Source organism: Crocodylus siamensis, chromosome 14 (genome assembly GCF_052110815.1).
Source record: "Crocodylus siamensis isolate JL-2025a chromosome 14, ASM5211081v1, whole genome shotgun sequence".
NCBI lineage: Eukaryota > Metazoa > Chordata > Crocodylia > Crocodylidae > Crocodylus > Crocodylus siamensis.
In genome coordinates this window covers 28697688-28711820 of record NC_143408.1, presented here as the reverse complement: position 1 = coordinate 28711820, position 14133 = coordinate 28697688, and the positions used below count along the sequence as shown (strand labels likewise).

The 14133-nt window shown below is 57.1% G+C and overlaps 1 protein-coding gene across 2 annotated transcripts; it reads left to right on the top strand.

Annotated features, from left to right (window-relative positions):
• Nucleotides 1-133: 133 nt before the first annotated feature.
• CXCR5 (C-X-C motif chemokine receptor 5) lies at nucleotides 134-14133 on the top strand. Of its 2 annotated transcripts, none has more exons than XM_090027196.1 (2): nucleotides 134-6255; nucleotides 12108-14133. In XM_090027196.1, the coding sequence occupies exons 1-2, from the start codon at nucleotides 6217-6219 to the stop codon at nucleotides 13182-13184; spliced, it is 1116 nt and encodes a 371-aa protein (XP_089883322.1). In that variant the 5' UTR covers nucleotides 134-6216; the 3' UTR covers nucleotides 13185-14133. The 2 variants fall into 2 exon arrangements, with proteins under 2 accessions (XP_089883322.1, XP_089883321.1); XM_090027195.1 differs by having other exon boundaries at nucleotides 12105-14133.

Below are 14133 nucleotides of genomic sequence, written 5' to 3'. Positions count from 1 at the left end.
TCACGGCGCCGGCCCCGCCCTCGCTACGACGGCCGGGAGCGACACGCCCCCGCCTCAACGTCACGCCGCCGCGACCCCGCCTGCTGCCACGTGCGTCGGCCCCGCCTTACTGTGTCCCCGCAGTGGCCGCTGGGGGCGCTCTTGCGGCCCGGCCCGTGCAGTCCCCGCGTCCGCCCCCGCAGGCGGCAGCCGCCGCGTCGCCGGGCGCTAGCGAGGGCCCGGGCCGGCCCGCCGGGGGGCGCGCAGGGCAGCGCCCGGGCCCTCCCGCTGCTCCCGGGCCGGGGCCGCCGCTGCTTTGCATGCGTCTCGCTCCCGCTTTCAGTTCTTGTTTTGGTGCACCGGCCCCCGGGGCTGCCCCCGCCCAGGTGTTCCACGGGCCACGCGCCTGCAGCTCCCGGGGGAACCGGCCGGGCCTTCCCAAGGCTCCGGGGACGTGCAGCTGCCGCTCCGCGGCCCGTTCCCACGGGTGCAGCCCGCGGGCGGGGGCGCAGGCCGGGCCCGCTGGCCGCACGAGGCCCGCGGGGCTGGAGCAAGCGACACGTCGCCGGCAGCGCGGCGGAGGCTCAAGGCGCGCACGGGCAGTCCCGTCCCGGGCGGGGCGGGACGGACGCGCCCGGCCGTACGCTCGGTTCCCGGAGCCGCCGCGGCCGCGCTGCCGCTCCCGCTGGAGGCTCGACGGTGGGAAGTCGGAGGCGGCTCCGTCTCGGCGTGTGCGGCGCCCGTGTCGCAGGTGCCGGGATGGCCCGAGGCTGCAAGGGCCCTTGCCTCCGCCTGCCCCGTTTGCCACTGAGACGTGCAGGTGCGCGCCACCCTCTCGCACCCTAACGTTGCCCTCCTGCTCCAAAGGTGCGCTGCTGCCTTGCTCCCGCTGCTCTGGGAGAGAGGCTGTATCTGTTGGGCGAGGCGCCACCGTACTGGGGAGGAAAAAGAAGACAAAAGAATGGCAAGGCCTGCAGCGATGGCGATGGCAGGGAAGAAGGTGAAGGCACAGGGATGGCACTGCGTGACCAGGCAGCTCACGTTCTTTCACGGTGTTTCGGTTTCTGTCACTTTTAGAGAAGCGCGGAGAATCCGAATTACACGTGCGTGAGCGCAGCCCAGACGGGACACGTCCAGTCCCTACTCTTGCAGGTGCAATGGCACAACACCCCTTTCACGAAATGATTGTGCCCGCCATAACAGCACTGTTCACCCCCGCTGTCCCGACCGGGAAGAACCTCAGCGCTCCGAGCGTTAGAAACTGGAATAATCCACAGCCCGTTTGTGCCCCTGTTTGTTTGAGAGCCAACATTGTCCTGGAATTTCAACACCTCTTTTCCCTCCCCCGGGTGTACCCCCTAGCTTATTTATAGGGCAAAACCCTATTCCCTCAGCCTTTGTTGTGCCAGGCTCAGTAAGTCAAACTCAGACTTCAGCTTTCTCATGGGACAAAGCCTGTCACCCTGGGGTCAAGCCCACTGTCCCACTTACAGTACCGGCAAAATATCTGACAGACAACCCCCTCCCCCACCGACACGCACGTGACAGGATCTCAGTCTGGGTTTCGTGGCCGTCCTTGTGACCCTTCCGTGCATCTATTGCAGTTTTGATTCATCTTTCAGCAAACAGATGATCAAGTATTGTGCATGGTATTCCAAGGAAGTCTCACGTGTGTCTTGTATAATGACACTAGCAAGTCCCTAGCTCAACTGCAAATATCTTGTCTCATATATTCTCAAGGCAAGCATTTTTGTGGACAGTGTTTCTTATTGAGCTAACTGTCTAGCTGGGAAGGACACAGGCTTCCAGGTACCACAGCACCCTCTCTCAGGTCTCTCTGATACATTCGAGGATTGCATCTGACTTTTTCAAACGGTCTCACATTGCTGCCTGTCATTCCATGATTAACTGAACACCCAGATCTTTTTTCTCCGCTGTCCTTTCCCACTGATGAGCCCCTGCTTCTAGCAGACATTCCTGTTATTAGTCTCCAAGTACATGACCGTACATTCTGTACTATTAAATGTCATCCCGTTTCTATTGCTCCAGTCCGTAAGCTCCTCTGCTTCTTTCTAGCTGACCCGTATTGTTCACTTGTATTGAAGATGCCTCGCAGCCTTGGCATGACAGCGAAATCAGTTAGCACACTTTCACTATTTTCTGCTGAAGTCACTCATGATGGATTTTAAATAAGACTGATTCCAGGATTTATCCTTGCAGAACTCCACTAGTAACCGTCCTCCTGGCCCCAGACCTCCGCTTTCAAAACCTACCTGTTGTCTCCTCTTCTCCAGCCAGTTCCTCGTCTACCTTACGTTCCTTCTACAGATCCCCGTTTCCTCTGCCTCGGCTAAGAGTTTCCTAAGTGACACCGTATAGGACACTTCGCTAAGGTCCAAATAGATTGGATCTCCTGGATTTCCTTGGTTGTGTGACCAAAAAAATAAAGTACTAGGCTCCCCTGCCAAAATCAACCTCTGGCAAACCTATGTTCAGTTTCCATTTACATCTATGTTTTTTCTTTTGCTCAAACATTGTTTGAAAGCTTCATCCTATGGAGGTCAGACCTCGATACCTCCCTTCCCTTATCCCCCACCCTTCCTAAACACAGGTACTAAATCTGTCGCTCTGCAGTCACGCAGTAACTATCCCAGACTTGACACATTAACATCCTTGCTGACAGGGTTCTTTCTGTAAAATCCTTGCTAACACACCTGGGATTTCGGGGGCTAGTTCTTTCAGGATTCAGAGATGGAGATTATTAGTCCCCAGCACTTGAGCACTTTTAGCAACTTGATTTTCTTTCCCACCCAGAATGTGGCAGTTTCCCTTTCCACGTCTTCACTTCTAGTAGACTAACAGCAACTTTCTTAAATGAAAACAGACAAGTACCTGTCATTTTTGGATCATCACCAGATTACCTTTAATTTGCCTGATCCTCTGTACATAGCAGCTCTAATCCTGCTTTTCTTCAGCTCCATTTTTTTCCTTGCTGAATTTTTTTTTTTGCTTTGTGGTTTTATTTCCTTCCTTTGCAAGGTCTAACTCAGCTCGACTTTTGGCCATTCTTATTTTTATCCTTACACTTCCTGATGGCTAAGACACAGCTTTCTAGTCAATCGGCCCTTTTTCCATTCTTTATAGCATCTCTCTTGGTGCCTAGTACCTTTTCTGGGAGGCTGGATTGGAGCCAGGTTTTCTCCCCGCTGGGACAAGAGTTCCGTACTTTTTGCACCTTCCTTGTAAAGAAATTCCAAGCTTCAGCTTTTAAGGCCTTGAGCTCTTTAGTCCATCTAATTCCACTAATTTGTTCTCTTTGTTCAGTGGTTTTCAACCCCGGGGGTCTGCAGACAATGTCTAAGGGGTCTGCAAAAGATGAGTACGGTCAAAAGTAGGTGAATACCTACCCCTACAATTCAAAGGCGTGTCCACCTCCATTCACATTTTTTTAGGGGTCCGCAAATGAAAAAAAGGTTGAAAACCACTGTCTCATTTCATCTTAGTTCTCAACGTTTTCCCTTTAAAAACAGGGTATCTTAATCTTAAAGACCTACCGTTGTTTATTCTTGCATGTAAAATACAACCAAATACATTTATTTTTGCCTGACCCACCGTTGTTTTTCAGGACTAGCCCTCCTATAACGGCTTTGCTGCTTTTTAACTCATACCTTGTGGGGAAATACCAGTGCTGAGTTAAACATAAAGTTGGGTAGGTTTCTTGTCCTTCCCCTCCTCCCCCAAACCTTATAGACCATCTTTCTTTAAATAAATAGCTGTCCTTTGCTGAGGCCAGGGAGAGGGAACTGGCCAGGGTGACAAAGCTCCTGTTCAAACAGCCGAGATCCCCACCGTGCTCTTCCAGAAGGAAGGGTTGGACTGAGCCTGGACTCCGGCAGCAGCAAATCGCTCACCCGACCAGAACTCTCCCCCGCAGGTGGCACAGGCACGTTTTGCTGACCGGGAAGCAGCATGCGCTCAGTCTTGGGACGGATGACAGCCGCTTTGCCCCTCGCTGCTGTGCGCAGAACGCCCTCTCGCTCCGTCGGGCCTGGTGACGTTCGGGCGTGATCACAGCGAGCCGTCCTGCCAAGGCCTTGCAGGAAAGGATGCCTCGCTCCTAAGTTCCCTCCAACGTGCACGCTCGCCACTTCCGTTTCCTGTGGAGCTGGGTGCCGCGTCTGGATTTTTGGCTGCCAAAGAGGCTGGGATTTTCTGTGGAGCCAGGCCGCAGGTCATGCTTCTCTCCTGGCTGGCCATCTCCTCCCAGCACCGTTCTGACAGCTGGGCTGTGTGGAGAAGCCAGGCATCATTTGCGTCTGCGGAAGACTGGTTGCAGCAAGGGATGCGGGTCTGTCTGGGTCTGAACAATTTGTGGCCGAGCAGCCCACCACCTAAGCGTGACAAGTGCAGAGAGGGTGACGTGGCAGGCCCCATCTCATCCTGTCCTCAGAGCCCACAGGACAGCCACAGGCGCTTACTTGGCGTCCCTGGGATGGGGCCTCTGCTCTGCCTCTGCCCCGCAGCTCTCATTTCTGGGAGATTTCCCGCCCCAGGTTCCCAGAGCTCAGAGGCACGGCCCTGCATTTCCAATTCATGCCACAGGCTTTGATATGGCTGTTTGACTGCAGACCTTCCGAGTGCTTTATCGAGTTTATCAAAACCATGATCGCTGGTGTGCTCCGGGGGAAAGAGAGGCACAGGGAGGACAGAGGAACCTGCACAAGGCCATGCGCAAAGCTGAGAATAAAGCCTCAATCACTGGAACTGCAATGCACGGCCTACCTGGCTGCTCTAACCGGGGCTCTTCTTCCTCCACGCTTGCATCCTCACAGAGCCTCTACAGCCCAGCCTCCAGCACACGGTTAGCCAAGACGTGTCCCTTTAGCCCCCAGCTCTTCCAGCACCTAGGGACACTCTTCTGCACCCTATGCTGGCGGACCTCCCACGGGCTGCCCTCCCCATCTCCCCTGCGTGCTCAGCCTTATTTCCTGATTCCTGCAGGCCAGAGTCTTGGGTGAAGGCTTTTGTTGCAGGCAGGAAGAGGCAGAGGAGGCTTTGCCGAGCTGTGTGGCACTTGTGTACTACTGGCCACAAGCCTGGAGCTGGAGGCACCACCCTGGGGTGGGGGAGTGGGTGCGTCTGAGCACCACTTCCTGCTTCCCATCAACAGGTCCCCTCACAGACAAGGCTCACAGGACACCTGGCTTGAACGGGGGCTCCCAGCATCTTGCTGTGACTTCCCCGCAAGCATCCTCTGCAGCACAACAGTCCGGCGCAGCTGCACTGCTGTGACTCGGGGGGCGGAGGGGGACTCTGCTGGACCAAACTTTTTCTCTATGCTTCCTGGATTTCTTTCTTTTTGTTGGAAGGAAGAGGGAGGCAGCAGGCCAGGGCACTGCCCTGCGCGGTCGTAGCACTCAAGCTCTAACCCAGAGCTGCCCACCCTCTCCCACTGCAGCTATTGCAAATTGCAAAGACGCTGCCCTTCCACTGAAGGACTGCACACTATCGGACCATCATCCGCAGGCCTCCTAACAACACAGCGCCTTGCTCTTTTTTGCTAGTGTTGTAGACGCATCCACAATATATTTCATTACCTAGGCCCTTTGTGAGACCAGTCACTTGGCCAATAGTCCTCCAGTGAAAACCCTTCGATGCCACCTTGCAGGACAGTGAGCAGAAACAGAGGGAGAAAGAGTAGGCAGCTGAGAAGTCTGCTAATGGCCAGTCAAAGTTAAAGTAGCCGAAATGATGTTGAGTCAGAGGGCAATGACTCAACCCTACCTCGGGGACCAAGGCACACTCGTTCCCCCCGAGTGCACATCTTACCGCCTTGCACATCACCGATGCCGCTGAAGTCTCTGGCTGGACTCTTCCTTGGCATCAGGCATTCCTGAGCTCTCTGGGCTCCATGTTGACTTGCTAAAAACCTTTTTGATATTTGCATTGTGCAGGGAAATACTTTGTAGCAGAGCAAAGCTACCAGATTACAGAAACCTTTGATTATTCAAAACTATACTTTAAAGATTATGTAAAGAATAGACAAGATACTAATCTGTAGCTCAAATAGGTCATTCTGAGCTTTGTACTAATTTGCAATGCAAAACTGCAGGGCGAGGCTCTTTGTTGGTAAGGACTGGGTCCTCCTCCTTCCTTAAATTATTAACCCCACGGCAAAAAGGTTCTTTCAGAGCGGCTGTCAACCTGCTAGCGAGGAGACGCACTGCCTCCGAGACCATGGGGTCCTCTGTCTTCTCTCTGGACAACACGGACGTGGTAAGCCAGGCTTGGAATGGAGGCGAGGCGAGGCGGCCTGTGGACTGAGGGTGGGGGTGGTGGCAGTGGATCCCCAGGCCAGCATGGCCCTACTTGCACGGGAGGCTAAGGGCCTTGGCTTTAAACCTTCTCCACCACTTTCCTCCCGGCCACTGGGTTGGTCTCAGGATGCAATGTTTACCCAGCCCAGTCAGAGCCTGAAGCCCCCAGTAGCGCTGGCTGTGTCGGGAAGCAGGTGCAAGCCTGCTCAATCTGCCAGTTCATGGGAAGCTGCGTTGTGAGCAGGGCCATGTGGTTAGGCACCGAGGGCAGGGGAGTGGGCACAGCTGGCCTCCTGGAAGGGGTGCTGGCCCTGTGGTTCCCGTTCCAGGGGCCAGGAGCTTCTTGCTGAATGGCCCTTTCTCCCTCGTGGGCCACGGGGTGGGAACTCTGCTGCACTGCCAGCAAAGCCAAACCTGCGTCTGTTGTCCTTGTGTGGCCATTTACAGCAGCCCAGAGTGGGTGCAAACCCTTGTGCTGACTTTGTAGTGGTGTCAGGGACTGCACAAGCTGCCGGGCCGGGGGAATCAGCCCCCAGACTGTCACGGAAGCAGCCAGGCAAGGCACCAGAATGCCTGGCCACACACCCAGGACCTATTCCTACAGCAGTGGGACAGCGCGCTCCCTGCCTGTCTCCATCCAGCCTTCCCACGGGCAGAGGGTCGAGCCTGCCCAGGACAGGCCTAGAGCAGTCCTTCAACTGGGGACTAACTGGGGAGAACATGTGCCTCGGATACTTGTCCTGTGTCCGCGGGGGTGCGGCTGCCCTGCCCTGCCGCAGGTCTTGGATGCGCAGGGGAGGGGCTCACTTAAAAGACAACGGTCCTGTGCACAGTGAACCTCCCAGCTGACTTCTTACCAGCCTTGCTTTTAAGTAGAGCATTTCAGAAATTCGTCTTCTTTCTGTTTTAAATGAAAAGTGGCTTTTTTTCAGGGAAACAATAGTTTTCATGTCTATTCAAAAAAACCCAAAACAACCCATGTCAGTCTGGTTTTCCTCTCACCTTCCAGTCCCTTCTTCCTTAAAGCGGGGAAGGGAGAGGCAAGAGAAAAAGCCAGAACCGTGAAAAGCAGGACAACCAGTTCTGTTTTGGTGACAATCCCGGGAAGACTTTTGACCAGAGTGAACAGGTTTCGTTTCCTCTGGTATTTCCCTTCAGAAGACACTTGCTGTGCCCAGCCCTACCTGGCCCTGAGTGGAAAGCTTGGGCAGCGGCTCCACAAGCCTGGAGTTTAGCTGGGGCAAAACTGGGTTCGCTCCCCCATGGAACGAACAAGAGATGGGCCCTTGCCCAGTGCCAGGGTGGCCGGGGAGCGAGCAGGGCTGAAGGCATAGCGCCAGGCGGGGAAGCTTTGCATCACGGGCTCCCCCCACCCCCAAACTTTCACACCAGCACCGACTCTTCCCCTGCCCCGCCGTACTCCAAACTGCTTCATCACTGTAAATGACCCAAGTAGCAGAATGCCAGGTAAGATTGCGTTTGCTGCCTTGCATCTTACTGACCCAGGTCCAGTCGTCAGCACAGAGCCCACGGCAGACGCAGACAGGCAGCGCAGGGAGCAGCAGTGCCACAGAGCACGTTCATTTGGTGGGGACGGCCCCTAGCACCGCGACTCCGCAGCCCTCTGTGCTGCAAGCGAGGCTCAGCTGCAACAATGCAGGGACAGCGCACGTCCGCGGCACGAGGACTGCCAGGCGTGTGCGAGGGCAGGAGCAGGTCGGTCCTTCCCGCAGAGGGCATGCCTGGCACGCATGGGAGAGCTACAGCAACCGGTTAACCGGTCTCCCTTCCAGAGGCAGGAGCGCACATGTATTAAGGGCTCATCCCACAGGGCAAATCCTCGGGAAAGGAAGGGTCCTAGAGTCCCAGTCATAGACTCACAGTCAGGACGGGCTGGCAGGGACCACCAGAGGTCACGTGCAGTCCAACCCCCTCCTGAGGCAGGATCAACCCTGTCCCAACCAGCCCAGACACATCCGCTGTCCGCCCTTGGAGCAAAACTGCACCTTCTCCCGCTAACGTCCATGCAAGCAGCAAGCCGAAACCTCCTGCCATTCCCAGCTCTGAGCACATTAATAGCAAAGGAGCAATCGACATCTCCACCCAGTGGAGTGAACCGGGAATAAAAACCAAGGACCATGGGCATGAAGAGATGCCTCTCTCTCCCATCGTGCCTTATGACCAGGCTACAGGGCCAGAGGGTCTCTTCCTAGTCCAGATGTTGCCCAGGACAGGTTTAGTGCAGCCGTCAGACAAAGAGCCTTGTCTAGTATTCAAGCCTCAGGTTCCCCGGGCATCAAAGGTTGCGATGAACGGTCCTGAACCTCTGTGCAGTCCCCGCAAGGCACCATACAAGGGCAGGGACTTCTTTCTCCTGTGCTGGAGAAACCTTTGCATACCCAAAGCTTGAGCAGAAGGCGTGCACGTGCCAGTAAGCGAGCCCACAAGCCAGACTTTGCTTCGGTGCGACTGCTCCCCAGCCCTTCACACAAACAGCAGAGGTGACAAACAGAAACTGCTGCACCGTTCCCTTCCCTGGCGTATCGGCAGTGTGCAAGCCAGGTGCGAGTAACCTCACCGTCGTTTCACGGCAGCGAAGCATGGCTCCCACCCCAGGCTAGGAACGAGCAGCAGAAGGGGCACAGGCCACGCCTGTTTACACGAGTGTGAGAGAGAGAGAGAGAGAGACACAAGCAGGGGAGGGAGCAGTGACCAGGCAAGCACAGGTGTGCCAGAGGCAGGAACAGGCAGAGATGCTGCTTCTTCCCTCGTCTACTTCTGCTGACTGCAGCGTCCCCCACAGCTTCGCAGGGCTGGGAACGGCTGCGATGGGGGCCCTCACGGCCCAGAGAAGCTCCTGCAGCCCCAGTGGCGTATGCTCTCTGCAGCTGCTGCAGCTGCTATCCAACCTGCCCTGCCTCAGCTCCTGTTTTTGGTCCCCGCTCGTTTTCTGCTGCATCTAACAGGCCCGACTGTGCCCGCCCACACCCTCTCGCCCAGCACGCCTGGAGATGCGTGAGACCTCTCAGGCATAGCGCCGTGCACGCTCCGAGCCTGAGGCCACCGGCTGACGGTTTAAACCCTACCTGTTGCCTTATCAGAGATGAGATGGTGGCTGATAGCATCGCTCGGCTGCTGCGCCTCTGCTCCCAGTGCAAGGTGACGCTAGCGACTGCACCGCAGTGGGGTCACAGAGTGCAGCGCAGCCGCTGCCCAGGCCGGAAGGGCTGTCACTGCACTGCACTGACACAGCTAACCGTGCTCTCTCTGCCCGTGTGCCTGCAGGCCGAGCCCACCCTCTGCTGACAGGCCTGTCTCCTCCAGGGCTTCCAACACACCCTCCCCTTGCCCCTGGAGAGCTGCAAACCCTGCAGGGTGGGGGTCACGCCCAGAGCCGAAACAGCAGCAACTGGCCTGCAGCTGGCACCGTGGCAGAGGGCACCCAGAGAGGAGCACCGCCATTCCCCTTGAGGAGGCCTCTGCCCAGCTGCAGGGTCGGCGGCTGCCAGGCGGCAGGGCTGGCACGAGGGCTCCTGCCCGCGTCCTGGTCGGTGCTGCTAACACGGGGCCTGCGGGCGGCACTAACTCCGGGCGTAGGCCGCCCCCAGGGACAGGAAGACGACAGGGATGGCAGGGGCAGTTTAGAGGCTTCTCGGGATTTTGCTCCTCCCGTGCAGACCCAGGGGACAAGGTAGAAGGTGCAGAGCTGTCCCTTGTGGACCGGGCCAGGGCCACAGGACACAGGCTCTGCTGCTGCTGCAGAGCAAAGCAGCAAATGGAGCGACTGCAGTATCGTACTGGGAGGGGGAGGACTCGGGCCTATGACCGACACCCTCACGCGTGTCCCAGGAAGAGGTGCTCTGGGCCCTGTGCCGCCCCAAGCAGAGGAGGGGAAATGAGAACAGGAATCTACCAGGGTCTCGCCCACTGCAGCGCAAAGACAAATGCAACGTTCATTCCTTCAGCTGCTTCCTGCCACTGCGAGTCTAAGCTGAGATAGCCCGGGGCTCTCCTGACCCTGAGCAGAGCTGCGCTGCGTCAGGGCTGCTCTTGCTAGAGATGAAGCAGGGCAGCAGCAGTGCTCCCAGGGGCAGCGTGGGATTTCCTGAGGCAGGCAACGTCCTCCTCTGCCAGGCAGCGCCAGGCCAGGGCTGCAGGCTGTATGATTATTGACCATCACGGTGCTTCATGGCACACCAAAGAGACTTCTAAAAGAAAAACGTGAGCAAAACAAAATAAAATTAGCTCTGAAACAGCTCGAGAAGGGCTCGTATTTTTAGACGGGAACTATGGCCGATGGAGGGAAGAGCAGCAGGTGCAGGTGGCTACAGCTGGCAGTGAAAGGTATGAAAACAGCAAGCAGAGACTTCCGCTGTGGTTGATCAAGTCTCAGTCTTGGTCTCCAGGGAAGGTGGAGGGGGGGAGGGGTGCTGGGGCATTCTTCCCATTTTGTTAGGCAGGTTTCTCGTTTCTGCTCTGCCCCTTCCCGTGCCTGCAGCTCCCTTTTCTCAGCAGTGTTGCCCCGGCCAAGGGCAGACCACACTCTGGCCTGTCTGGCCCAAGGACTGCCCTCTGCCTGAGATGCTGTCAGGCTCGTGCTCCGGATCTTTAGTCAATCCCTGCTCGGTGTGTGGAACTGCTGACTCCCGTGACCAGAGCACGTAGTCGTTTCATACAGGCTGCGTGGGCACGAGCCTGCTGCCGGAGGCATGCAGCAGCATTTCTGCATCGCTTTCCGGCACGGGTGCAGCTCATCCAGAATCCCGGGGGGTCTTCGCGTCACGCACACGCTGCCCCTGCGACACACGCCGCTCTGAACCGCGCCCCCCTCGGCCTCTGCCCGCTGTCGTGCTGCCCAGGTCCCTGGCTCACGTCGCTCCCCGGCATCTCGGCACACCCGCCCCAAGCACTCGCCCTCCCTGTGCCGGCCAGCTCCCAGCCAGCTGTTCTGACAAAGCAGCACAGTCCTGCCACTGCCCTCAACCCAGCCTTTTCCTGCAGGGCAACAGGAGCTGCTCCCCAGGCCCGTCAGGGACCAGGGGGCTACACCTCCACAGAGAGTGCTCCCCAGCACGTACCAGCCACAGTGCGGCAGGTATCTAGGGACATAAGGAGCAGGCTGAAAAATGGTTCAGAAAGTAGTCTCAAGCCTTCTCTGCAAACCATTGAGGCTCTCCGCAAGGCACTACACATCCCAACACCACTCCAGGGAAATTGGAGAAATTCCCACAAAGAGAAACTGCAGAGTGAGTGTTTACGGGAGCGAGGGGACTAGGAGGGCCCTGGGAGAAACAGAATCTGATGCGAGGACAGGGAAGGCAGGCCGGAAACATCCGGGACACGGGGGCAGGGAAAAAAAAACATCAGTGAGATTAAGTGGCAAATTCAAACTAATAGGAGGAAAAGCTAATTGCCAGAGGTCAGGAACTTGGCTTTAAAGAGAGCTTGGATATCTGTTCGGATAGCGAGACCATCCAGAAATAGTTTCACGATTGATACCGAGGCAAGGATCGGAAAGGAGACAAAGCTTCCTACTTCAGGGTTCAAGCCAATCTGTACCTACTGGAGGTCAGGATGAGACCCTCCAGGGGCAGACTACCCCACATCTGCTCCCGCAGGCTTTCACAGGACAGATGACTAGTGGGTGCAGCCATCACAGGTAACTTCAGCTGACGGTGGCTCCGGCCAGAGGCAGGAAGTTTGCCAGACCACAGCTCTGCTCCTGCCTGAGTCCCTGGGCTTCCCCGCTGGGGGAGAGTCCAGGTGTGCAGACGCTGAGACCCACAACAGGCTTCTTCTTTTGCTCAGCAGATCCTGATGGAGATGAGTGGCTATGGCGACGCTGAAAACACCACCAATGACTTAGACAACTATTTGTGCCCTGAGTCAACCTCGTCACTGACTAACGAAGCTGCAAACATGTTCAGAAAGATCTTCATGCCCCTCATTTACCTGCTGATGTTCCTCCTGGGGACCATGGGCAACGCCCTGGTCCTGGCCATCCTGGAGCGCTGCAAGCGTTCCCGCACCACCACGGAGAGCTTCCTCTTCCACCTGGCCCTGGCCAACATGGTGCTGGTGCTCACCTTTCCCTTCAGCGTGATTGAGAACCTGGCTGGCTGGATCTTCGGGACATTCCTCTGCAAGGTTCTCAGCGCTGTGCACAAGATCAACTTCTACTGCAGCAGCATCCTGCTGGGCTGCATTGGCGTGGACCGCTACCTAGCCATCGTGTACGCCATCCACACCTACCGGAGGCGCAGGGCCAGGGCCATCCACATCACCTGCACAGCCATCTGGGTCTTCTCGCTGGTGCTGACTTTGCCCGACCTCATTTTCATGGAGGTCTGGAAAGACACCAACAACCGCAGCATCTGCTACTTCCCACAGATGGGGATTCATGGCAACGACATGTGGCTGGCCACCCGGTTTCTGTACCACATTGTGGGTTTCTTCATGCCCTTGCTAGTCATGTGTTACTGCTACGCAGCCATTGTCAGGACCCTGTGCCAGTCGCAGCGGCTGCAGAGGCAGAAGGCCGTGCGAATTGCCATCGCGGTCACAGCCGTGTTCCTGCTCTGCTGGAGCCCGTACCACATCGTCATCTTCCTGGACACGCTGACCAAGCTGGGCGTGCTCTCAAAGGACTGCCTGGTGGAGGAGCAGCTGGGCACCAGCATCCTGGTGACAGAGGCCATCGGCTTCACACAGTGCTGCCTCAACCCCATCCTGTACGCCTTTGTGGGAGTCAAGTTCCGCAACGACTTCTTCCGGATCCTGCAGGAGCTGGGCTGCATCAGCCACGAGACCCTGCAGGAGATCCTGGACGTGACAAGGAGGGGCAGCGGGGTTGAGTCTGACAACACCACGTCCATCTCCACCTTCTGATGAGGACGTGGGCACAGGCCGGAGCCAGCCTTGCAGCCCTGGCCTGCGGCGCACAGACTCCACATGATGCAGGCCCCCAGCCCCGGGCCCGTGCGGCAGGAGCAGCCGTAGCACCTTCTTCGCTCCCCGTGAGGCCGAGGTCCAACAGCCATTCACATGTCCGAGACTTGCCAGCCGCTTCCCCTGGCTACCGTGTCGATTGAACACATGGCCAAAGCCCAGACCCAAGCAAAGCAGGCTGAGCACATCTGGCCTGGCTGGCCAGGCAGCAGTGCAAGCCCAGCCACTGCTTACTGAGCCAGTTGCCTCCAGCCCAGGCACTGAGCCCCATGCAAGCAAGGCCCATTTCTCAGGAGGTCTGCCATTGCACCAGGCTGCTTGTTTCTACTTTACGGGGACGACATTCAAGGCTCCCGCTGCACCCATCTCCAAGGGCTTGATGATGAGGAGTGCCTTTCCTGCGGCAGCTGCAAACTCCCCTGCTCACTGTCTCCCCGTGTAACCGTTGCTGATCACACCAGCTCCTGACATCTGAGAGCAGGCAGCTCTGGGTGCGCAGGCAACTGTCTTTAAAGAAGACCGTTCCCTGGCTCAGCACAGCTCCAGCCCTAACCACACTGTCACAGGTGCTGCCCGAGTCTGAAGACCAAGGAGAACTGCTCGTTTCTCTGGGGCTGAAGGGTCACGGGCTCCTCTGGGGCTTGGTGGCTGCATGTTTCTGGGGGGGCCGAGTACAAGAATTTCCATCAATCCAGAGCAAACCAGCACAGGGAAGGGAACGAACTCCCTGGGGTCTTGGCTCCTGTCTCTGGTGTGGGGTAGGTGTGCAAACGAGATCCCAGGTTGGCTTTGCTTTGCACTGTGCTGTGCCTGCAGATGCCTCTGCTCTGCCCGCCACGAGGGGCTGGTGGAAATCCCTCGCGTTAGATTTAGGCAGCAAAAACTTGAG